This window comes from Botryllus schlosseri, chromosome 13 (genome assembly GCF_051294905.1).
Source record: "Botryllus schlosseri isolate E-star chromosome 13, Bs_hap1, whole genome shotgun sequence".
Lineage (NCBI taxonomy): Eukaryota > Metazoa > Chordata > Ascidiacea > Stolidobranchia > Styelidae > Botryllus > Botryllus schlosseri.
This window is the reverse complement of record NC_137248.1, coordinates 22,851,854-22,879,026: the sequence shown is the minus strand read 5'-3', so window position 1 is coordinate 22,879,026 and position 27,173 is coordinate 22,851,854. Positions and strand designations below refer to the sequence as shown.

At 40.1% G+C, this 27,173-nt stretch overlaps 2 protein-coding genes across 3 annotated transcripts; one reads left to right on the top strand and one right to left on the bottom strand.

Annotated features, from left to right (window-relative positions):
* On the top strand, positions 1–24,835 carry LOC145453299 (translation factor Guf1, mitochondrial-like). Of its 2 annotated transcripts, none has more exons than XM_080331284.1 (13): positions 1–250; positions 3,512–3,614; positions 6,768–6,922; positions 8,497–8,622; positions 9,291–9,717; positions 11,513–11,755; positions 12,685–12,801; positions 15,114–15,286; positions 16,545–16,678; positions 21,665–21,756; positions 23,581–23,710; positions 23,776–23,812; positions 24,694–24,835. In XM_080331284.1, exons 1-13 carry the CDS (start codon positions 149–151, stop codon positions 24,817–24,819), a joined length of 1,965 nt encoding a protein of 654 aa, XP_080187410.1. In that variant the 5' UTR covers positions 1–148; the 3' UTR covers positions 24,820–24,835. The 2 variants fall into 2 exon arrangements, with proteins under 2 accessions (XP_080187410.1, XP_080187411.1); XM_080331285.1 differs by having other exon boundaries at positions 204–250; positions 3,512–3,640.
* On the bottom strand, positions 24,624–27,173 carry LOC145453311 (transmembrane protein 243-like). Its single transcript, XM_080331298.1, has 3 exons — positions 26,337–27,173; positions 25,579–25,743; positions 24,624–24,981 (listed from the first exon to the last, which is right to left on the bottom strand). Exons 1-3 carry the CDS (start codon positions 26,388–26,390, stop codon positions 24,829–24,831), a joined length of 372 nt encoding a protein of 123 aa, XP_080187424.1. The 5' UTR covers positions 26,391–27,173; the 3' UTR covers positions 24,624–24,828.

Here is a 27,173-nt window from a genome sequence, read left to right as displayed (position 1 = left end):
GGGTATTGCGCAATCGTCCCAGATGTCATCAAATCAACGTTTATTTTTTGTTATGCATAGTTTTATCACAGCATCTACGAGGGAATGATTTGGAGTAACTTGGCACCGGACCTGCTAGCTGCTACTATGAATTACCAGTAGAGCAGTCATGAAATTTCGCTCATTGAGGTATTGCCGCTTTTATTTTGGCCTGAGGGGTAATTGCAACAATCAAGGCAAAAGACAATTTGGAACGAAAAAAGATGAACAGGTATGGTTTGCATTATTGGGTTGGAACGAAGGTTAATGAATTGATATGATATGTCATTGCGGGACCAGATTAGTGCAAACTATTGCATTTTCAAGATGCACAACTGAAAGTAAAACTACTCTCTTTTGCTTTCAACACTCGCAACTACAACTGAAATTAACGACCTCTAAAAATCCGCAACTAACCAAGTTAAACACAACTAACTAACTAATTACTGCTTATACGAATTACTGAATTGCAAATAGATGAGCTAAGAAATATTGGAGATAAAATCGGCATTTTGAAAGTACGGGGTTTCCAATTCGAAATCTGAGTGGTTTCGACCCCATAAGGGTAATTTCCTGCCAAATGAGCAAATTTATTTTCAGATGAGCACCAAGGTTAATGGATGGCTATGAAATTTGGCAGATTGATTCTTCCGTCATTATCATGAGGGAATCCAAATTTTTTTTTCTCAAATTCAATCTGATGACCGAGTTACACTCCTCACAAAATCATGCTTTTTGCATGTCACGCTTCAGTGATTTTCATCAAATCTGCAGTGAAACAGCAATATATCTTACTATGATAGTTTGATAACCCTAAAATTTGGTGGAAATCTCCTCAAGAGCCTGACTAACATATAAAGTGAGCTGAATGAACCATTTGAAGTCTATATCATTTTAGTGAGGCTTGTGAATAGCAGCTTCTCATTTTCCTACAGCTTAAATGGAATGTGGTATATCTGAAAAGGGGAAAAAAAATTTAAGGTCATTTTCATGAATTAATGGTTTTCAATGAGCATTCTACCTTGCTACAAAAAATGAACAATTAATTTCCACGTTATCTGGTGGAAATTTGGCAATTTCTGATTACTGTGAATTTTTAGCATTTCCAATTATGACGTCACAAACCAAACAAGCTTAACAAACGAAATTCACATAAAATGGTTGTATAGGCCTACTGTAAATGAATACATGTAATTCAATCCAAATATCCCATGCCAATTGGTCTGGAATTTACAGTTTCTCTAATCATATATATACCACATAACTAAAAAAAAAATTGATCCCGTAGCATACTTGTACAAAAGCATCTCAATTGCCCAATCCATGGAAAATGTTCTGTATTTTTGGATATTGTTTTCATGTACTTTGTACTGCCTGCCACTAACAGTTGAAGGGCATGTCAATGCAAAGAAGTATGTGAGAAAATGTGACATAGCAGATATCTTCTCTTGCTGGCCAATGAAATAAGCTTGGCACGTTTATCAACCCGGTTTTCCGGTGAAATGTAATTTGTGGCAAATTTCTTCCAATACTGCAATTTTCAAGCTGAGACATCACCTTTCTAACTATGCATTCAAATGAGTTATTTACCTGTTGAAATTAAGACAATAAAGTCACTCACTCACTAAAATTGGACTCAGCCACAACTGTACTTCAATTCTCATGGTCAGTTTACTCCATTCAGCCACCTTTAACAATCCATGCATTGTGACATCACAGTGAACAATGCCTTGCAAGTTTTAGTTCATTGTTTATCTAATCCAATTATTAATTTGAAGTTTTTTACTGGTGTAGTTGGAAATTAATGAATTGAATCAATATTAAATGAAAGACAATATATTCAAGATCATTTTTTCAGAATTTAGGCTTCTAAAATTTTTCCCTTTTTTATTTGTGGGAGTGTAAACTTTCGGTACCAAAACATGCAGTAGGAGTCTTTGGGGACATTATTTTTTAGGATAACATACTCTGAAATGTTTGGGCCATCAATTTTAGAATTCTTGGATAGCAGTAGTATCATGTCCCCAAATTTCAGTCACACTGACGGCTTTTTACCTTCAAAATCATGACATTGAAAAAATTATTGACAGTGTTCAATGAAGCGTGACAAGGAAAATGTGCGAAGTTTGAAGCCTCATAACTTACTACTTTTTCAGAATTTTTCAAAAAAAAATTGGATTTGGGCTGTCTAAAGCTACATCAGCCAGTGTGCCAAATCTCATATAAATTCTCCAACCTTGGTGCAACCCCCTTGTTGATTTGGCAGGAAATTACCCATAAGCCAATTCCTGACTGCACCACTGTTAGTAGTGATAAATCTGAGCTAGCAATGGCTGCAAAAACATTACACAACAGAACACTGGTATCATGATTCACGTTAAATGACGATACATGTTAGTTGTTCTTACCTAAATTATTTTTTGAATGTGCAAGTAGAACTAGAACTACACACTTTTTAAAAAACTAGAACTACTTTAAAAAAATCAGGACATCAAATAACTAGATTAATAGTTTGTGCAAGTCTGTTTGTGACTTAGCCATAAGTTTAGTATCACGAATTAAAGACATGTTTCTGCCAATGAAGCTCTTAAATCCTAACCTTATCCCCATGTCTTCTACAAACTAGCCTAACCTGTAATCCTAACTATAACCAGAGGTGGTTGAGGTAGTCATCGTTGTTGCTCATGAAAATGTAGAATAAATGCTCTAAATTTCTACTCGAGTAGGCTCTACCTAGAGATGTACGGTAACAATTTCGAACTAGATGAAACAATTAACTAATCTAAGCCTATTTTTGCCGAAAAGGGTGGGTTGTGTTTGAGCTCACAATGTATACACTGAGCATAAATTCCCTAATCCTAAGGAGCCCGTAGCTTCAACTTTGACAACCCTAATCCTAACACTACTGCGCACTTAGCGACTGTCCTTGTTGTACCCTTAGAAACTGCTCGTATGGAAGCATGTTCAAATTTAGGATCTATAATTGGATATAGAATTTGAATTTTGTTATGAAAAAGTAAAATATCGATTTTAAAAGTGCTATAGGAAACAAATTATAAATATGAAGCTCCACAAGAGTAAAAATCGCATCAAATATTTGGGTTTGGAATAGGCTTACTGCCTACAGCTTTGTTTTCTGTGCCTGCTGACCTTATTGTGCATGTGACTGTCCTTAATGTGCATGTGCACTCAATCACACCAACCTTGGTGGTTTTGTCTAATAAACGGAAGACGTAAAAGTCTATCATCACGACCACATGAGAAAGTGGGCAAAACCTACATTACTAGCAACTCCGAATAAGTTAAAGTGCCTCGTTCCTGTCTACATCTGGTCATAGCACCTAATCCTATTCAATATTTCAGTAACATTGGGCGGGACCAGTGATTCGTACCCATTCTTTACGTTATTATGCTTCACCTCTGTTCAAACTTATCGCTGTCTCAATTTGCTGGTTGCCATTTATTTACCCTCCTGACTACAAATCTATTTCAGAAAATCGATCTATCCAAGTTTCCACCTGAAAAAATACGTAATTTCAGCATTATCGCGCACGTTGACCATGGGAAAAGCACACTTGCCGATCGTCTGTTGGAAAGTATAAAAGTTCTACTACGTGTATTGGTAAAGCTAGCAACATTTTATAACACAGTCCATCAATTAGTGTTGCATTACCGGTACTCGATTGTTGTTGACATTGGTCACAGAAATAGGTACCGTAATTTTCCAAGTATAGTACGCCCCCATGTATAATACGCACCCCTAAAATACCATGCAAATTCTGGGAAAAACCCTGTACCCATGTATAGTAAGCACCCTGTATTTCAGTACATGAATATTCCGATTTAGTACACGGTGTCATTCTGCTTTGCGATGTCACCGTTGAACAATCATGACATAACGATCGCAAATCATTATACAATTAACGGGATTGTCTTTAAACGATAGTAGATAGCAGCCAAAGCCTGCGAGGCCGGCGGCGCGATAGTTCAGGCCAACCACACGACAACTTGAGCACGCGACCTATTATAGATGCGATTGCTAATCAATATAGCGGACAATTAACGGCATTGTCTCTAAACGATAGTAGAGAGCAGCCAAAGCCTGCGAGGCCGGCGGCGAGATGGTTTAGGCCAGTGGTTCCCAACGTGGGCGATATCGCCCCCCCGGGGGCGATTTGTCGGTCCAGGGGGGCGAAAATAGCCAAGGGGGCGATAGGGGGGCGAAAATGGACGAAGGGGGCGATAGGGGGCGATGGCGCGTTGAAATGGCTATATTGGCGTTTATGACCATAACTGCCACACCCAAACCTCAATTGGGATGGGGGGCCTACAGTGTTTTCGTGAATTAACATTAATTATAAAGTATTATTTAGGAAGTTGAGGCAACTTTTTCAAAAAATTTTCGCGCTGCGCGCCATTTCGTGGTCACGTATTTGTTGCTTATTGGTCACCCTTCCTCCAAGAAATAACACGCATGAGTTATAGAAATGGGCATCTCGGCGTCGACCATTATCGCACCAAGACATGAAGTTTCAGGCCATGTAACATGCGACTCCGAGAAGTGTGCCAGAATGAGAAAACCTTGGCGGAAAAGGACTGCCTTTATGCTGACCGACTTCGATATATATACCATATCCATATATATATATTTATTTGTCCATGGGCGCCTAAATGGCTGGCGCCAAATGTTTCTGTCCTGGCAATCAAAACCCCACAAAAATGTCATCTCAAAGAGAAAATTAATTGCCAGTGCAGAAATACCAATTTGAAATCGTGTGCGTCTTTTAGTTTAGTACGTATGGGCGATTTGAATATCTTTTGACATAGCAGACAGGCCACGAAATGTCGTTACGTAACGAAGTCATTATACTCACGGGTCCGCCCGAATATGTTCAATTATTATTTACGGGCCCTACATTTTCCAAGACACCTCACTCAGCTTTACCGGTAAATCTGAATACATGAGCAGAGAGAGGATAAAAAATTGACAGCAATATATATGCAATTCCCGATCATATTGACCGATTCAATCATGAATGATGGAATTTTTTCGCGCTTCGCGCGAATTAAGCCGACCAACTAAAGAGTCCAAAAATTTGTGCTGAGAAGTAGCGGTAAAGAGGTATCGGGGGAGTTGAGTATGAGGGGTGCAGAAGTTTGCTTTACCGCCCTATGGAGGAGGGTCAAGACCAACGTATTAGGGGGGGGGGCTGACGAAGTGCTGTTACGGTGCTTTTGGAATCAAGTCGGAGAAATCACCTTTTTTGTTAGTCAAATCACCAAACTTTAGCTGGAAAAGTGCAATTTTGAGGTCGAGCCGAGAAGTTGTCCTTTTTTCTTAGTCAACTCGCCGGTGATTTCAGTCTGTATGCCCATTTTTCGGTTCCCAATATTTGGGGGGCGATGATCGGTGTGGAGTTTGAAAAGGGGGCGATGAGTCGAAAAAGGTTGGGAACCACTGGTTTAGGCCAATGAACTGACAATCGATATCTTGCGCAAGACGATGTTACAGATGCGAGTGCTCGGGCTAACGGTTATGTCGTGCGCACCAGGTCTGTTGGAGATGCGACTGATTACGCAAGCGATTATATCTTCCGCACATGGCCTCTTGTATAGGCTACGTATATGCGATTGTTTGGGCCTGTCGCGTGCTTGTGCACACGACTCTTGTTAATTGGCAACACGCTTTCCGCTAATTGGCAGCGCGTTACACTCTATAATAGGAATTACTGTGCGCGATTGCTGAAAGTGATGCGCGATTGGAAACAAACATGAAGAAAAGTGGGATTTCAAGTTTTTTATCTAGGGAGATTTTTTTCAAGGCTTGTTGTACCCATGTATAATACGCACCCCCCTATTTTAGGGCAAAAAATCGTGAAAATTTTGCAGATTATACATGGAAAATTACGGTAATATATTTTCTCGAACTCAATACACCAGTAGGACGATTACACCGGGCGTTTCAAACTCAATTTCAGTTGCGACCCAATTCAAACTTTTTGGCCGTTTCTGAACCAGACTACTCAAATTTTCCAAAAAACTGTTCCTCCGTTACCATACCTTCGTTTTTAAGTGTGATGCTTCATTATATAGTCCTACCATAAATAATATTACGGGCCATATTCTAGCGTCACCACATGTTTGAGTTTGACACTCCTGGCCTACACAGCTACTGTGCCATATAAAATAGCAGAAATGAGTTTCTCGCTGAATTTTGGAACATAATCCAATCAATCAATCAAAGTTATTGCGAATGACATGTAAAAAGTAGACGCATCTCTCAACGAACCAGCTGTCAGCAGGGAAACCAGTACGGTACGGGTTCAAAGTGCGGATCACTAATGCACTATAACAACCCCAGATCCGAGGAAAGACTAAAGATATTTTCAATATACCATAATTAAGTTTTATCCAGATACTCATTTTCATGCTACTGCTGTTTATGTAGTCTACAGCTATCAGTAAAATCAGTTTTCCTTTGTCATGTTTTTGCATCATTTTTGGCTTAACGATTTGTTAGATTTAATTCAAAACTGTTCGTCAATCTTTGATTTGCACGCCCCAAGTTATATTATTTTTCCCTCCATTATTAAACCACACAGTTAAGTTGATATTCACGGAATCGATCGAGTTGGTATTTACAGCCCTACTTACTACTGGAATAGTGACACTGATACTGACTACTTAAACCACATCAGGTCACTGCCGTCTTGCCAATATCTTCATACTACAAATTTGTCATTTCTCAGTGACTGGGGCAATCAGCAAGAGCTCTGAAAATCAGCAAGTCCTGGACAAACTGCAAGTTGAACGCGAGAGAGGAATCACTGTGAAGGCACAAACAGCATCAATTGTGTACAATTATATGGGTGTAGACTACCTTTTGAATTTGGTTGACACCCCGGTACGTATCAAGTTTATTTGTCAATTTTGTTAATAAATTTCCTCGAATATTTGCTAATAGAATTGAAGTAACAATGTAACGACATATTGATATTCAATGGAAATATAAAGTCTTTTCGTGTCGATGTTGATCATGTGGAAGTACAAGAATTGCATCTAATCAGAAAAAAAAACTACAAGAATCTGCGCGTTCCTGGGCTGCTGAAAGTAGCCAACTTTGGTACTCGAGTAGAAGTAATACGGTATATATGATAGTTATGAATATGTCTCATATTTACATGCTGTAGGCCAGTGTTGGGATCAAGTCACTACCTTCGAGTCACGAGTCATTTCGAGTCATTGCACATTTTGACTCGAGTCAAGTCAAGTCAATCGATTTTCGAAGGTGACTCGAGTCAAGTCAAGTCACTCGATTTTTGGAGGTGACTCGAGTCAAGTCGAGTCAAGTCAAGTCAAGTCACGAGTCAAGTCACATTTCAAGTCAAGTTGCATTTTCGAATGCCTACGCCATTGCATTTTGCTAGCTGTCTGAAATACAAATTAACTGGTCATTGATTTTGAACCGATGAACGAATATGAAGGTAAATATACACGGCGCTGTATCGCTTACATATACGTAGAAATGCTGAACTACCCAAGTATAACGGCAAAGCCTCAGTATATAATTACCAGCCAATATAGAGAATAGAGAAACGAATTGATAAGATGCAATAAATTACACATTTAAAAATGAATATGATTCAATTCAAGCCTGCGCCAATGGTCGAGGACTATATAAACTATCTTCGAATTTAATTTCAAGAAAGAGGTTTGGTTCAGGTACAGAGAACAGTAATAGACATTTCTCTATTAAAATACATTACAATACTAATTTACGACAGCGTAAGCTGTAAGCTTCGATCACTTTGTAAGCGATCAATTTATTTGTGAGAGAACAATGGAGGCTCAGTAAAACGCACGATCATTGAATGATTGGTCGCTCTGACGGGTTACACTAGCGTTTTGCGAACAATCCGATTGAAAGATACAGTGATTTTTATCGACATCGAGTGCTTGATGACTTGAAATTGACTCGTGAATTTTGCTTCGAGTCACGAGTCAATCCACATTTCTGATACGCCGAGTCAAGTCAAGTCATTTTAACAAAGTGACTTGAGTCAAGTCAAGTCATACGAAAAAGGTGACTCGAGTCTGACTCGAGTCAAGTCGTGACTCGAGTCATCCCAACACTGCTGTAGGCCAAGATGGGTGTCTGAATAAAAGAATACTTCAAGTCGTTTTGCCACCCTCCCGTCTTTTCATTACCGTATATCGCAAACCGTCAGGTATATTCATTTGATAAAAATTTTAGTAAACTGATGACGATGATGTCATTCATATTATTGCTATGCATCATTCTTTTTGTAACAGATATTTGTATGTAAGTTGACTACCATATACAAGACTGTACAATGTGACAAGCTTACTTGATGAACTAATGGTCGTATCGCTGACCACCATTTCACTTGATTATTTTCTCTTATTTTTGGAAATAAACTTTTGTCTGTCTGTTTTCGCAACCAATTTTACTTTTAGGGTCACGTTGACTTTTCATACGAAGTCTCGAGGTCACTCGCCGCTTGTCAAGGCGTGGTGATGGTTGTGGACGCAGCACAAGGGGTGCAAGCTCAGACACTTTCCAATTTCTACTTGACTATGGAGGTTAGCTTTCTTTCTTGTATTGTTTCTGAAATACACACGTGTTCAGAGGTGTTCGTAGTAGCTAGCTGTTGCTACCTCAGTAAAAGGTACCAGGGTTGTAACCAAGTCACAAGTCAATCGCACTTTTATAGTTTTGACTCTAGTCAAGTCGAGTCATTTTCAATTCAACACAGAGTCAAGTCCAAGTCAGTGAGTAGAGGGTTGGTCAGAGTCATAGTGTTGTGACTCGAGTGGTAGTCCAAGTCCTTGTGTTGACTGTTCGGTTTTTAGTTCGATCCAGTTCAAACCACTTTTTGAACTTTGCTTGAGTGATGTAGAATAGCTTGCATTCGTAGTATCGTAATTTTTCTCAGTCCTAACAGATTCTGGCTCTATTTCCAATTGCATCAGCACGGATAGACGAAATACCAATCATGTGGTGACTTTATTATTCTTCGAAGTTGTCTGTCTTGGCCTTCTTAGTCTCGATTCATATGACTTTGTTCGGGTCATGCACAATAACTCGAGTACAAGTCATGTCAATGCGCAAATTGACTCTAGTCGAGTATTTTTATGCATTTGAAAAAATGACTCGGGTCAAGTCGAGTCTCCAAGAAAATCGTGACTCGAGTCATTAAAACCCTACATTAGTGTCTACCCTCTTGACGGCAGATTTTCTTACTTTTTAGCAAGGACAAAAGATTGTTCCGGTTCTGAATAAAATCGACTTGAAAACGGCAAATGTGCCAGCAGTCACAGAAGAAATGGACAAATTTTTCGACATCAAAAGCGACGAAATCATCGCGGTCTCTGCGAAAACCGGTCACAACGTCTCAAAAGTTCTCGACGCGATCGTAACGAGACTGCCTTCTCCTGCCGAATTCTTCGAAAACTGCACCTCGGAGCAACCGTTGAGCGCGCTTCTTTTTGACTCTTCGTATGAGGTTTATCGTGGCGTGAACGCGAACCTGGCGATTACGAGCGGTTGCCTAAAAGTGGGAGATCGAGTCACGTCGTCATTCTTGAAGACGAGGCCGAAATCCAAGGCTTCGTATGAAGTCAAGGAGATCGGGATTCTGTCGCCTGATTTTCAGTCGACCGGTGTGCTATATGCAGGTAGGCGGGATTGAGCTGGCAAAATTGTTAGGCTTTGAGTATCTACTAATCACTAGGGCGATTTTTTTACCTAAAAACGGAAGATTTTGACCTAAAAATCAAAATTTTGACATTTTTTTACTTTGGGAAACATAATTTTGATCAAATTTTGACCTAACATATGCAAATTAGGTGTTTTCCCATAAAATCTTAGAATTGTACTACTTATCTTCATTTCTGGTTCGAACTGTCTGTCCTCACGAAGAAGTTTGGCCTGAAAAAACATTTTCGACTCAAAAACTGACAAATTCTTACATGAAAAAACTTTATTTTGACGAAATCTGGCCGTATGGAGAAATCCAGTAGTTACATCAAGTATTATCGTAGAAATAATTACAATTTGTTGTAGTGTAACGGAAGATACTTTCCTACATTTCGGGGTAGAAAGTGTCTGTCCTTACAAAGTAGCTCGCCAAGAATGGAGAAAGAATGTGACACACTGTGTTGCTTCAGTCTGACAATGTTGTCTACATCGCAATTTTTCATCATGCGCTTCTTGATATAAGAACCACGCAATGCCCACGCAGTCTTGCTTCAGTCAAGATATTGCGACACGCACAGCATAACACCAAGTCAACCTATTTCTTTCATTTGAATGTTTATGATTCGCAATGAGCAGATAATGGGCCGTCTACAACGGTAGGCCTATAAAGTTGGCTGCAAGATGTTAAATGTGAAATGATAAGTTCAATGACAGTGCAAAATCTACGATAAAAACGAAATGCAGGTTGAGTCTAGACTTTTTTTGACATGTCAAAAAAATCACCCTACTAATCACTCATTAGGACATCATACCAGTATGAAATATTTACGGAATTTTCAAATACGTACCTTTTATGTGACCAAAAACAACATAATGCCAGCTCTTCATCACATTAAAGATAATTAGGTATTTTCTTGAACGAGCCTATTTCATTACGATTTATATCAATGATGTGGGTTGATCACCAATTCACAGATATCTCTAATGTGTGTAGCTTTGTGCTATGCATTTTGGATGATGCGATACTAGGGTTGCCCTATTTTGGAATCCGAAGAGGTGGAGGTCGTAAAAGCCGGATTACCGGACTAGAAAACTCCTGATTCTAAAATTTGTACTGCAAATCTTGTTGTGTTGACTAAACAAAGGTCATCTTTACGAATCGACACCTGATTTACCCACTTTTTAACTATACTGGTGTGGTGTTGGCCAAAAGGGTCAATTTTCCAGTCCTACATTATAGATTTCGTTTATGGCGTTTTTTAGTTCAGATTGTCCATTACCCTGGCTCTCGAAGCTATAATATAGGGCGGATTCCCAAAAAGGAGGACATTTAGGCGTCCTCGGAGAACATTTTCTATTTCCTGATTAAGGAGGAATTATGGTAACCCTATACGATATAACCAATAGAGGTTAACAGCCAGTGGAATATAGTATCAAAACTATACTTCTCAGGAGTGTATAATTTCAGTACTCGAAGAAATCATATCTCACTACTAGATTCAAATCATTAAGATTAATACTCCTACTGAGGCATGTCAAAACCGACTCAAGTGTTTGCAAATGACGCCTGTCGTCAAAACTACTCGATTGGTTGTGAAATAGCCCCTTTATTTCGGTAACTGAATATATTGTTGAAGATTGTACCTATCTGTAGTGTCATTAATCATTTTAGCTATGATGATACATCGTGCAATTTCAATAGTAAACCGCTGATGATTAATAACTGCCGAGAGCACCTCTGAAAATACAGTCCTAAAACATGTACTATTTCAGGTCAGGTTGGGTACATGTTCTGCGGTATGAAGTCGATATCCGAAGCCAAAGTTGGAGACACGTTTCACCGCGTAGGAAAAGAGGTTAAACCTTTCGTTGGATTCGAGCCCGCAAAACCCATGGTGTTCGGATCGTTTTATCCAATCGACCAGTCTGCTTATACAAATCTGAACGGCGCGATTGATAAGTTGACTCTGAACGACAGCAGTGTCACTGTGTTACCTTCTATGTCAGAAGCATTGGGTGAGTAGTTGAGATTGGTTCTTAGTATTGAAAGTTAGTCACTACCAGTGTCGTATCCAAGTCACAAGGTGCCGAGTCACAAATCTATTCTACTATCAGTAATTTTAACCGATTGGTTTTTTCAAAAAAATTTTCTTCACTTTTCGAAACTGTAAAACATGACCTCAATGGGATGCGAAACCAACAACTAATATATCGTTGGATTCAGAACGTCAACGCCTAACCAACTAGGCAACTACCCCAGCTGACGCATGAGTCAGGCTATGGTGTTTCGGTCAAACGCTCTACAGTGTTTTGATAGTATTTATCGCATAAGTTGAGCAAAAGTGGTCACTCATGTCTTGTACGAAAGATGTTATCTCTGTTGAAGTGAACAGCGTGTGCCTATTTGCACCAATTATACGTCATGGGCTCTATAAGGAAGCAACCAGAACATGTACATTTTTACAGCAAGGTTTTCTCGTCTTCTCGATTACATACACGCGCGGTTAACCTGCTCTTGTCTCACTTCGTGGTGTAGTTGGTGAGATATTGAAGTTCTGAATCCAACGTTATATTACTTGTTGGCTTCGTGTCCAATTGAGTTCTCGTTTTTAGGTTGTGAAAAGTGAAGCAAAATTAATCTGACAAATCCGCCGGTACCAATCGGTTAACTATAACTACAACTGCTCACTTGCAACTACAACTACAATTAGAACTACCGGTACTCAAAAAACCGTTAGCCAGTTGACCGTCGAATAACTAGATTGGTAGCTTGCACGAGTCATCACTATTCTATCCATATTTCTGAAACGCAAAGTCGAGTCAATCTTGCAAAGTGACTTGAGCCTAGTCAAGTCATACTAAAAAGTTCATTCCAGTCTGATTCAAGTCAACTCCAGTCATTCCAACACTGTTTGGCAGTAATGATTTATAATTGTTGTGTTCAGGTGCTGGGTTCAAACTGGGATTTCTCGGCCTACTACACATGGACGTGTTTAGGCAAAGACTTGAACAAGAATACGATGCTTCTTTAGTATCTACTACACCCACGGTGCCATACAGAGGTAAATAGCAACGGCAATCTCTTTGTAGAGGCGGTGTATGCCACCGCACCATATAATGCAGTGATTTGTAATTAGAGCCATTAATATCGATTTGACATATCACAGAATGAAATATCAGTATCTGATTCGATTGGCGATTAGAGCTATAAAAAGGTAAAATAATATCGGTAATTTTGTTGATGTCACAGCTTGGTAAAGGGGAGTTAGATATAATCTGCAACTTCGAGACTAGGAATATTGATCTTTATCGTATACCTTGCAGGTGTCCACATGCAGCCTTTCTAGATATTTTCATGTCCAAGCATAGAAATGGCTGTAAACGTGTTGAAATAGCTGCTTTGCGGCTTTAAAAATGCACATTAAGCTAGATGCCATGTCTTTGAATATCAGCCGAATATATCGTAGTTTGGAAAGAGTATGCATTATTTTTGTTATCGAAATCATCATATCCACATTCCACAATATACACACTTTAGCATGCGTCACTTTGGCATGCGGTCTCACAACCCTAAAACTTACCCTAACCAGACCCTAACCCCAAAATCAACCCTTACATATACCCTCACCCCAAACTTGACCCAATCCATCCTCAATATACTAAACCAGGGGTGTCAAACTCAACTGACGATGCGGGCCAGATTCAACACTACAGATCGCTCGCTGGCCTCACCAAAATTCCTCAATCCCAAAATACATTAAAATCCATGGTCTTGTTTTTCGTTTGAATGCTTTATTAACCAGCCTATATATATGTAATAGTATATAACATTATATATGGATCAAGGCCCAAGGGGATTATATTGTATCTGCACCATTAATTGCAATCGGTGAAATTGGCAATAATAAGATGATTGGTCGGTTGAATACAGTTACAAGCGATAAAACAGTGACTCCAACGATGCTATAAGTTGGCATATTTCTATGCTCCCTTTGTTTTTGTGGGATATTGTCAACCCTGCGTATGCATTGTGACTTGTGAGCCTGTAAACGCGGACGTTGTAATTTGCTTCATATTATTTTAGTATATCACGATTCGGGTTTCTCTCGAGGCTGGAGACCTCTATTGTATTTTCCATTTAACCTGTACATTAAGGTCTTTGCATTGGCGTTTTCGCTTCTGTGATATAGATTACTAACTTGAAGAGCTTCTTGGAGGTACAGAACTTCAATATACAATTAAATAGTATATTCATATTGAAATGAACCTGAATATTTTCGGCTGGCACTCGTCAGGGGTAATCGTCAGCAACTAGTAGAGAATTGGAAAGAACATTGTATATCAACAATCGTATCACAAAATATGACGTCACCAGCATGAAATTTCGAATGAGAGAGCGTTTTAGGTGGTACACGAACTCCTTTTGTTGACAGAGTTTTGGTTGGTGTATTTTGATAAAAGTTGATTCCAAGGCACACAAATGGAATTGTGAACGGCCTCGCCCTACGATTCGAAATCGGTCGTCTCGATAAATATTCGCACAAATCGGATTATCCAACAGATGTTTGCCGATGGCAGAATTAATGGCCTTTGATCGATCAGCATCAATCTTAAGTGGATGAGTTAAGGGTGAGCTTTTCACATCGCGTGACGCACGTGTTCTGATAAATGTGGGGACATGTTGGTTTATGCGGTCCTGCTGACGTCTTGACGTTCTTCCCACGTAGCCACAATCACAGTGTCACCTATATTCGTACACTACATTACTTTGTTGAAGTGCAGAATACTAACTAGTTTTTGGTCGGTGAATGAATTCGCTCTTTCTTACTTTCTCTGGGTTGGATGGCAATGTCGGCGACCTGCTTCTGATGGTGACTAGAAACCACCACACCGTACGGGTGGTTATAAGTTGGCCAATATACAATATACATTCTCTACATTTGTTAAAAATGTGTTAATAATACACAAATTTTTCAATCTACTCAGAATTTCTTCGCGGGCCAGATGCCGCCGTATGTTTGACACCCCTGTACTAAACCATACCCACTACCCAGCTCTAACCCCAAAATTTACCGCCATGCCCAAGTGTCGCATACTCATACGTCCACGGACCGCTGTATCACAATCTCAGAATTTAATATGGAATTTGCGACACTTTTTTGTTGTACTTTGCTCATAATTTAAAGGCAGAGGGAAGGCTTGTCCCTAACTAATTTCTGATGTTACCTTTTTTTTCAAATCACTCAAATGAAGGTGTAGAAATGGTCTATAATCGTAAGCGCTTGAGCAAGTAGTGCAAGTACGCAAAGCCTTCAAAAGTACTTCACAAAGTAGGATTACCTCCACTGCTAACCAACCGCGATTCCTTTACCAGCTATTCTTTCCGCACCAAATGCAATCAAGGCGAATGGCAGCAAGGAATTAAACATCGACACGGCCTCAGAGTTTCCGGATCCCATGCACGTCCAGTCCTATTTACAGCCGATGGTCCGCGGAACGATAATGGCCCCGTCTAAATATGCGGAAGCTATCTCAAAGCTGTGTTTGGTACGTTTTAGATTTAATTTCCAAAATGGCCGAAATTTCAAATTATCGTAGCTTGGCTTTTCCTGGTTGGAACTGACATAAATTTTGTGTGCGGCGTTTTTTATGCAGCCTGGCAGTATTTTAAATTAGTTAGTGAAATTCAGAAAAAAAGTTATTTTTGAACAATCCTAGTGGTCGACAAAATTTTTAGCTTTTCCAAATTAGGTTCGAATTAAAATTATAGCTGCAGTTCTTTTCTGACCAGGATTAAAATCATAGCTACATTTTTTTCCGAATTTCCTATTTGGGTCAAATGAAGTTCCTATTCTATGAATACTTGATTAAGCTGAGACAGGATATTGAAGGTGTAGAAGTTGATCGCAAAATACTGAGAGAAAGAGATTCATTACGAGAAGTAGTGAATAAAGTAATAAGATTTACTGAATTAGCAAACTTGGGAATGGAATGAAGTTCAGTTTGTATCATATTGGAATGCATCCGCATAAGCATGAGATTGACAAATGTCTGTCCAGCAAGCTTGGCTCATTTCGCACGATACAGTTCTGTAGCATTTTCAAGACAACCAGAAATTTGATTAAAATTAAAATTAGATATAGTAAGATTTCATAAATTTGATTCGAATTAGATGATGACTAAGTAGACAACTTGGAATATCTATTTGTCCAAGTCTGCTAGTCAGGGCTGTAATGACTCGAGTCATTTTCTAAAAATACGGAAATGACTCGACTCGAGTCAATCTGTGCATTGACTCCACTTGGTTTCGAGTCCTTGCGCATGACTCGGACCAAGTCACGAGACTCGAGTCTCAGACAGCCAAGACCGACATCTCATTGTAATTTCGAAGAATACTGAAGTAACCACACTGTTGGTATTCTGCCTATTGGTACTGGTACTTGAAAATGCGACCAGAAACTGTTACAAGTACGGAAAATTAGTATATTTCGAGTTCGAACCATTCGACATCACCTAACAGGGTTATAAAAAGGGGTTTTAACCAGACTTTAACCCGTAAAGTCAGCAGTCAACACAAGGACTTGGACTCGACCCTCTGCTTGCTGACTTGAACTCAGACATGACTCGGTGGTAATTTGAAAATGACTTGGCTCTACTCGAGTCAAAACTGCAAAACTGTGATTGACTTGTGACTCGGAGCCTTGTGACTTGGTTACAACCCTGCTACTAGAAGTCATTTTCGACGCTGTCCAATATGCCTCTTTCAATGATAATATGTGATAACATGTTAATTTCATTTGCACAGGACCACCAGGGTGAAGAACTTGATGTGACGTATATAAATCAAGATCGACTCATCCTCTCTCATAAATTTCCGCTGAGCGAAGTCATCGTCGATTTTTACCATAAACTCAAGACCATAACGTCAGGATACGGAAGGTGAAGAATTGTTACGCTTGAAAATATGTTACCCGCAATTTGAAGAATTTTCAGAAGCTGATCGCAGATTCTTTTCAAAATCGAAAATCGCTTGTGTTTGTTCACACCAGTGTGTTGCTAGAATTCGATCCTAATCGGTGTCATAGTTTTGAAAGCCTATCACTAGGACAGAACGATTTATTAAACTTATTCTTACGAGTTCAATGGACAAGGTTCTGAAACCTAAACGCCTTCGACGTCGTGCCAGGCTCGTAGACTGCAGCTGATGAGTTCAAACATTGGCTTAAAACGTTCAACGACTACTTGGAAGCGTTTGCAGCCGCTGACTTACACCGGCCAACTCAAGGTGCTAACAAATCTGATATCATTTCAAGTCTTCCGCAACATAGCGGATATTGATGATTATGACCTTGCCATTGGTGCTTTGAAAGAGCTCTATGTGAAGCAGAAGAACGCCATTGCAGCTAGGCATGAATTACTGACTTGCAAACAACTGCCTGCCGAGGCTATAGACAGTTTTGTCATTCGACTGAAGTCACTTAGCAAAGACTGCGGGTGTCAGGCAGTTTTAGCTGAACAATATCGGTTGGAGCTGATTCGCGATGCCTTGATCGCGGGATTGCAATCACCGTCGATTCGCCAGAGACTTCTGGAAGAAAGCGCGTTGACTTTCGGTGATGCCTTCAAGAAGGCACGTGCAATGGAAATCGGGGGGGCGAGACTCAAAATGAAGATGGCAGCGCTCGCCGAAAACCAATGTCTTCGAAACGGCCTTGCTTCTTTTGTGGAGACGCTATGCATCCTCGCATGAATTGCCCGGCAAAAGATGCCGTATGCAGATATTGTTATGTCACTGGCCATTATTCGAAGGTGTGTCAATCTCGCCTACGAAACCTTCCACGAATCAATACGGAAACTGCCTCGATACAAGGTCCCGCACCTCCCAGCAGAGGACAAATAGAATTTAACCCGAAAACTACTCTATCAGCTACGGATCGGTCTAGAGTAGTATGCGACGTCAAGGTTGACAATTTGAACGCTACTTCATTGATGGATACTGGTTCAGGGGAATGTTTCATGGATAAAAAATTTGCCGACAAATATCAAGAAAAATTTAACATCCAGCCAATCGTTGGCGAGGTCAGGCTAGCGGAGACTTCTATACGCATGCTGATTGAAGGTCAGTGCCTCGCTCGCCTCACCGTGGGGAATAACGACTATCGAACTGTTTCGTTTCACATACTGAAGAACTTGGCAACTGACGTCATCATCGGCGAAAGAATTTTCAAGGAACACGAAAGCGTCACATTCACGTTTTCAAGACGACGGCCTCCGCTCACCCTGAATGCCTTGCCTGAATGCAAGGATTGCCGCCCTGTCGCGGACAAGCAACGGAGATATTCACGGGCAGATCTCGCCTTTATCGCAGAAGAAACGCAACGTCTACTTGCTGACAATCTTATCGAGCCAAGTAATTCCCCCTGGAGAGCTCAGGTACTCGTTGTCAAAAACTAACACTTAACCAAACGACGAATGGTCATTGATTACAGCAGGACAATTAACCGATTCACTCAACTCGAAGCTTATCCTCTGCCACGCATCGAGGACATTGTGAATAAGCTTGCTCAGTATAAGGTATTCACATCAGTTGACTTGAAATCGGCCTATCATCAACTCGAACTGGATCCATGTGACCGAGAATTTACTGCCTTCCAGTCAGGAAGCGAGTTGTTTCAGTGGCGACGACTTCCATTTGATCTGACAAATGCTGAACCTGAATTTCAACGAACAGTCGATTACATCGTCAAGCAGAATAACCTGAAAGGCTGTTTTCCAGATGTGGACGATATAACAATCGCTGGGGTGGATCAGGCTGACCAGGACAACAACTTGAGGGCCTTCACACGCCAATCTTACCATCAACGAAGCTAAGACGCAACTTGCTAAGTCAGAAATAGCTATTTTGGGGTACAAGGTCGGACGCCAGTCTGTTCTGCCTGACCCAGAGAGAGTGACACCACTCCTAAATCTCCCATATCCGGAATCTGAGCTTCGGTTAAAGAGGATGATAGGGTTGTTCGCCTACTACGCTAGATGGATCGCATATTACTCTACTAAAATCGGACCGCTAATCAAAGCCACGATTCCTTTAGACAACGATTCTCGTGAAGCAATTGATCTCATCAAACAAAACCTGGCCAACGCCGCATTACGACCCATCAATGAATCAATGCCCTTCACAGTAGAAACTGACGCTTCAGATTTTGCGATCGCTGCAACCTTGAATCCGGAAGGGCGCCCCGTTGCATTTCACTAGCGCACCCTATCGCCAGGCGAACAACGACATTCGGCTGTTGTAAAGGAAGCATATGCTGTGGTCGAAGCGCTGCAGAAGTGGAGGCATTTGCTCACCGGGCGGCAATTTACATTGGTCACTGACCAGAAAAGTGTCTCCATCATGTTCGACAATCGACACACCAGCAAAATCAAAAACAACAAAATCACTCGTTGGCGATTGGAACTAATGACGTTTAGCCATACTGTCATTCATTGACCCGGCGTCGAAAATGTCGGCCCCGACGCTGTAACGCGCACTTATTGCGGATACATGGGAAAACACCAATTGCGCGATCTACACATTTCACTCTGTCACCCCGCCGTGACCCGCATGTCTCACTTCGTACGAGTCAAGAATATGTCATTCTCAATGTCAGAGATACGTACCATGACTTCACAGTGCGAGGAGTGTCAACAAATCTAACCTCAGTTCATTCGCTCCGACGAGGTGAAACTAATCAAGGCGACTCAACCCTTCGAACGTCTCAGCTTCGATTTCAAGGGTCCGTTACGAAAAACAGATATTTCCTCACTATCGTCGACGAATATTCACGATTTCCGTTTGCATTTCCCTGTGCAGACATGTCTGCGAAGACGGTTATCAAATGCTTGACGACGCTGTTTTCTGTATTTGGGATGAGTTAATACATACATTCCAGCCGATGCCCGTCTTTCCAGTCTTACGAACTCAAATCTTGGCTCAACTCCAAAGGGGTTTCTACAAGCAGGACCACTAGCTACAACCCTCGTGGAAACGGACAATGTGAAAAGTACAACGGCGTGGTCTCGAAGGCTATTCAATGCTCATTGAAATCTTGACGTCTTCCTCTCGGCCATTGGGAGGATGTGCTCTTGCACGCTCTACATTCAATTCGGTCGTTGCTCTGCACATTGACAAATTGCACTCCTCATGAGAGAATGTTTCATCACTCTCGCCGCTCGACAAATGGCACTTCCATTGCGTCATGGCTGAAACCAGGTTCTATCTATGTCAAGCGACATGTGCGCCATAAGGGCGAACCCTTGGTGAATGAGGCGGAGCTCCTCGAGACAAACCCTGCTTACGCCGAAGTCAGACTTAACGACAGCAGGGAAACTACGGTATCGGTTCGGGGTATTTCACCGCGCAATAGCACCGACGTAACCAGCAGAGCTGAATTCAGTAACCGCAGCCGAAGATGTTCTGGTGGACAGCTCTCTAACTAAGACGCCACGGTTCGTGATGCTGCCATTGCAACTAGCACCGACGAAGGAAATAACGAAAGTTCGTAACCGAACATTGATCGTGAAAGATCACCGCTTTGTTGTTCAACGCGTGTTCGGAAAGCCGTAGATCGATATGGCGCAGTACCGTATGATTGACAATGTATCACAAACTTTGTTTCGCTAATATTTTATGGGGGGTAGAATGTACTATTCCTTATCTGTACTTTCCATCATTCGTTGATTACGCTCGCTCTCCTTACTGAGTAGGTAATCCGTTGTCAGTTGCTCTGGGTTTTTTGGTCTTGTGTTATCTTATTTGAACTGTTCCTATACTGTAGGCTTACCATATTTTGGGAATCCAAAAAGAGGACACTTTTTCAGAAATTTGAGACTTGCGAAACCGGATAAGAATTCTCAAAAACCGGTGAATTTTTCCCACTTTGTGATCGGTTTACTACAAAAAAAAAGGTCATTTTTCCGCCCAGAGCTAAAATCACCGTTTTTCACTCCGAAATACCCGCCGGAGCGTCACTTTTGTGCTAATTTACGGCACATCACTCGCAATTTGCTCTAAATCTTACCTAAATTTTCAAAAAGAGGACAAAAGGGCGTCCTCCGAGGACACTTTCAAAAAAGTCAAAAAAGAGGACAAATCCTCTTAAAAGAGGACGTATAGTAACCCTAGTATACTGTGTATCTCATTTGTCGTCTGTTGCAGAATAAGTTTAATAAAGCCTATCTCTAGGTCATATTGATTGTGTTGAAGAATAAGTTTGATAAATTGTTCTGACCTAGAGATAGTCATTAATAAACTTTTTCTGCAACAGACGACAAATGAGATACATAGTATGGGAACAGTTCAAATACGATAACACAAGACCAACACCTAGAACAACTGACAACGAATTACCTACTCACAGCACTAGGTAAGGAGAGCGAGTGTAATTAACGTGAATCTATCTACTAATGATGGAAAGTATAGATAAGGAATAGTACAGTTCTTTACCGTAATAACCTGCAAAACACATATGCTACTCTGCAAGCCTCTGTGGAACCCCGAAATTTCGCCGCGTCAGAAACAAAATCCTACCCTAATACGTATCTAATTCATTACCGTACAAAATCCACTGCACAAAATCAACTGTGCATCAACAAAGTGTTAAAAACCATTAAAATATAATAACACAACGCAGCAGCGTGATACCAATTGCCTAATTACATGAGCTTTTAAATATTGAGATAGAATTGACGTTACAGAATGACGGGGTTTCAATTTCCAGGAAATTCCCAAGAACCCTTATTGATTCAGAGCCACTGTTTTAATTGGTAAGGAGTCCTATAGAGTTGAAAGTCGATTGCAGTAGGATCAGATTATTCGTAATTGCAGTTCACACGAGTCGTGTACTGTTGTAAAGCCATTGAATTCTTGCCTTTGTTTTTTAGCTTTGACTACGAAGATGCCGGTTATGAAGAGACGGCTTTAGTCAAGCTCGATATATTGCTGAATGGTACAGTGGTTCCGGAATTGGCATCAGGTTTGTGATTCATGGGAGGGTGTCCGTAGCCAATTCGAAAATTAGTTAGCTGTCTAGTAAAGAAACACTGCTCTATGGCTTCGCCTCTAAAACCCTGTTTTCCATGATATAGCCAGTGGCTATTAGCCACCCCATGCTTCCCGTGGTCGAATCACAACGGGCTTTACTAATCGGCATATATACGAAAGCTAATTTATCACAAAAACACCTTTCGTAAATAGTTGGACGTATAGGAATTGACCTGTTTGACATTCAATTCGGGATCAGCGTATATAAGCAACTTTAACCTAGAGCAAAACCTGTATAGAGGCGTGCAGGTAGAGTCAGCATACTTACAAAACGTTAGTGAGTAGTAAGCATGAGTAGAACTGTGACAGAACATAGGTGTTCACCGTTCGATGAATTAAAAATCTACTGTTTGCACCACTCACTCAAGCTGTATCATTCTCATACCACTGTCAAGTTTCAACTGAAATTTATGATTTTGAAACAAAAATACCAGTTTCTTGTGCCTTGTACCACGTTTGTGAATGCACTTTCGTCAGTCATATGAGTACAATTACAAGTAGACGGGCAATTATTCTTGGTACCGGTACGTCCGGTATGTGTCTTCATTATTCAATATTGTCTGCATCGAATTGTGACGTCATCACAATTCCGAGAAGATTTCCATGCCAAAACGAAACCAGCTGTGATACAGCTAATTGAGACAGACTTGGGCATTGGGCAACTACATATTTCTAACGGACTAATTCGAGTGTAATCTAATTCTAATCAAATTGGCAAAATGTTTTTCTGCTCTAGTTTTAATTTTGATTCTAATATTTTAATTCCCGGTTTTCCATAAATGTCACAGAATTGTAACTTACGAATCGAGCAAGGCTATTCTCATGCTTGTGGAAAGGACCTCTAATTTGATATGAACTTTTTGTATATCTTTTGCAAATTCTAGAGTTGTAATAGGAATCTAAATTGGAAAAAACTGTGTTTCTATAATGCTAATTCCATATCCCTGGCTAATTCTCAGGGTTTTAACCAAGTTACAAGGCTCCGAGTCACAACTCAATCTCACTTTTATAGTTTTGACTCGAGTCAAGTCGAGTCATTTTCAATTCACCACCGAGTCAAGTCCGAATCCTAGCCATTGTGTTAACTGCTCAGTTTCCAGTTAAAATCTTGCTAACCCAGCATTTTATAACTCTGCTTGGTGATATCGAATGGTATGCACTACGCATTAATAATATACTAATTTTCCTCACTTTCACCAGTTTCTGGTCACATTTTCAAGTGCCAGTACCAATAGACGAAATCCCAACAACGTGGTAACTTTACTTTTCTTTGAAATTACAATGAAATGTTGGCCGTTTCAGTCTCGAGTCATGTGACTTGGTCTGAGTCATGCGCAATAACCCGACTCCAAAGTTTGCGAAAATGACTCGAGTCATCAGAAAATCACGACTCAAGTCATTACAACCCTGCTAATTCTAATATATCTTGGAAAAGCTTAAAATTTTTTAGCCGGCAACTGCTTGTAACTTTTTTTCTGCACATTTTCCGGACGAATTTCTATGGAAACGAAATAGAAACATGTTGCTTCCGTAGCTTTCAAGCCCAAAACTAACTTTCTAGCATAAGCGGTTATCAAGATATAGCAAATTTAGCTATTTCCGGCTTGTGCGGTGAAATTGAGGGTGCAGGAACCTGAAATCGTGATGGAAGTAATTCATTTTTGAGTTGGCTCTAAATATCAATGGCAATTTTTGAACTACACTCCACCCTATTTGCCAGTCCTACTACATCTTGCATTAATTCATAACCGTTCAGTGTTCACGGAAGACAAAGCTCAGCGAATGGGCCGTCAAATGTGCGAACGTCTAAAAGGGAGCATCCCGCAGCAGCTGTTCCTCATCACCATACAAGCGGTCGTCGGCAGCAAGACCATCGCCAGCGAGAAGTAATATTCAGTCTTTTATTATTAAATATAAAAAAAGAACCAAAACCAATTTCAACATATTACAGGATCAACCCGTCAAGAAAAGACGTCACTGCCAAGCTGGTGAGTAAGACACCTACAACGTGTGCGTAATCTGCTGAGGTGGTCAGCGATGCCTTGCGTCTAATTTTAGCGAGTACCCAAGTAGGTTTTGTATACTTATGAAGTGGTTAGATTCAAACTTCTATTCAACAGTTTTTCGGCGAATCAAGTATTTCAGAAACTGAAAGTAATTTTGTAGCATCATCAAGATAGATATTGTTAGGGGGCAATCTATCTAAGTTGCCACCCAGATTAACTGCAGAGTAAGCAACTTTTCAGCTTTACTTCTACTTGAATAGTGTATGCATATTGAAATGAACCTGAATATTTTCAGCTGACACGCGTCAGGGGTAATCCTCAACTAGTAGAGAATTCAAAAGATCATCGAATACTAACAATCGTATACCAAAATATGACGTCACCAGCATAAAGTGTCGAATACGACGTGTTTAGTTGATGCACGAACAACTCTTTTTGTTGACACAGCTTTGGCTGGTGTATTTTGATAAAGGTCGAATCCAAGTTACACAAATAAAAGTGTGAACGACCCATTCCTATTACACACAATCTGTCGTCTCGATAATTTCTACTTCTACTTGACTAGCAACATTGACCACCTCTGATAATGTGTGTATGCTTGTAAATATATCAATTAGCTAATAGCAATTGCCAGAAATGATGCAAGTACACATGCATATTGTCGCTGTTGAATCAAATTAGCTATGTCGATTTCCCACAATTTGAGAAAATGAACTTTTCGTTTCATTCTTCATAAGTTTGAAAAATGGACATAAGCTACTTTGATTCCATATGAGATCTGTTTGATTTGAAATGATATGATATACAGTATTTTCGTGTATAATTCTATACAATATTCCATTTACAATATTGCACATGCTCAGTACGGCGGCGACATAACTCGCAGAATGAAGCTTTTGCGGAATCAAAAAGAAGGAAAGAAACGGATGCGACAAGTCGGAAAGGTGCACGTTCCCAAGGACGCTTTTATCAAAGTATTCCGAGAATAAAGTGTTTTGTCACGTCCCTGTGGTGTTGTTCTGTTGAAGGGCGGTGCAATGGAAGTGAAAATAGACATTGGCGCAGACACACAGGAATACTATGGTTGCCGACATGAAGTAGATCAGACGCTTGAATTTCGGATTCACATCACCTTCTCTGTACCAGTAGATCTGTAGATATAAATACAATTGGTAATCACCACGACATGTATCTATTTTTCATTACATAAAATTGTGCAGGGGTTCTCCAACTTATTTTGGCGGGTACCCTTTCCACAGTGCCAGAAAAATATGTAAATATGTCCTATTGACACTAACAACTACTTTTTAAATTTATTGTTCGGATTGATTTTAGTAAATTTTGTAAGCTGTCATTGTCGATTGCCTCTAACTAGGCCTACTAAATGATTAGAGCTATTTTCAGATCTCACAGCCACCTCAAAGCTATGACATGTCCTGAGAATCACCACTTTCAAGAATCGGCATTGTTTTCCGTTTACAAAATTGTCATACTTCAGCATATTGAGCATGCCAGGTAGCCTACAGCTAACTGGCCAGAGATGCATGGCTGAGTAAATGGAAAAATACTGCTATCCAGCCCATGCTATAGTCTACAGCTTCAGATGTATTAGTATTATACACTTATGGTGACATCCACATAATTTCTAGGTCAAGTGGGAAACCTCACACATTAGAGAAGTTATCTTTTTTTACATTCAGTTTCAATATCTACAAGGCTAGGGAAAAAGATGAAGGTATAAATCTTACCAAGATTACCAGCGAACTGCATACCAAGGCAATGCAAATACCAAAGAAGACATCATTTCCCCTCAGATTGTAGTCCTGACCAGAGCAAGATGCAAATGACAGTATAAATGTCACAATAACAAATATACTGACTGCAAATCCAACAACGAGATTCAGCAAACGTTCCTGGAATTACAAATATAGGCTAATCATCCATATTTGAACAAATTCATTCACAGAACCAATCAACAAGCCATACACACAATGGGGATGGTATGAAGGTATTTTCAATGTCATTTAATCGTGTATAATATTCCAAGTTGTCCCAACAGTATTCTAGTCACTTACGTGTCGAAGTAGATTATGACAGAGCTGGACAAGTAGAAAATTTTCAGCTTTTCCAAATCGGATAGCCTAACATTTAGAATTGTAGCTAGAGTTTATTCGTAAAAACTTGGAAATTGAATTACGGTACACAACAAAAATGAAGTCCAGGTCATATCAAATCAGAGTGTTCTCATAAGCACAAGAACGACAAATGTTTGTAGAGCACTATACAGTTCTGTAGCACTTTCAGTAAAAGCAGAAATTAGATTGGAATTAAAATTAGAGCATAGAAATATTTCATATATCAAAACCAGACTACAGGAGACTCACTCTGACACAAATGGCACGTTTATTAAAGTACATAGCCTACTTCAAACGATTTGATCAAAAATTTATTTCATTAACACAAATTACAATGAAAATTAGATCCAATCGGTTTTGAAATCACTTACCCTTCTTGTGCTGACGCCAAACAGCGGTCTATCCAGAGATTCATATCCATCCATGGTAAAGGTGATACAATGTACAATGTTCAACTACGGTAACCACGGGGTCACAGTAGACACATCATTTAAACTTATAGATATGCCCGCTACGAACCAGATCGAGTAGTATTCTTCTGTAAATGGTTAGACAAACATTAGCTGAAGTGAATCTGATAGGCATTACCATCATAACTATACGGAGATCTGTTGTGTGATGATATTGCTGCCATTGCCAGCTCAGAGTCATCACTACTATAACAGTGACATAGCCAGGGGATAGGTTTTTGGATCGCTAGCCGCAACCTCTCCCATTTCAAACGTAAATGCCAATTCTAGCTCCCATATTTCTTGTTCTAGTTCTAATTGCAAGTTTTGAAAGTGAATAGTTATAGTTCTGGTATCGCATTTAGAAAATCCCAGTCTGTACAAGTCTGCCAGTGATACATTTGGATTTGAACCACTTGTCAACTCGCAAATGATATCGATCCAAACAGATGGAAAATAGTGGATTGTGACAGCTTGTTGGTTAATCCAAAATAGAATCGACCTGAACTGCATTGAATAAACTTGTACTGAATTGAATTCGAAGGCACCATGCTGCAAGTTCTCAATAAAAATCCTGTACCTGTATCAGACAGATATTTGGGGCGACAAAGAATCAGTGTATATTCAAGTAATGTTTGATATGTTACTGTATGTTTGCCGTCTGTTATGATATTTCTTCATTGAATGAAGGCACACTGACACATAAAAGTTCCTAGGTCTTCCTATCATCAGATCATCTTCCAATTCCAATTCGACTAT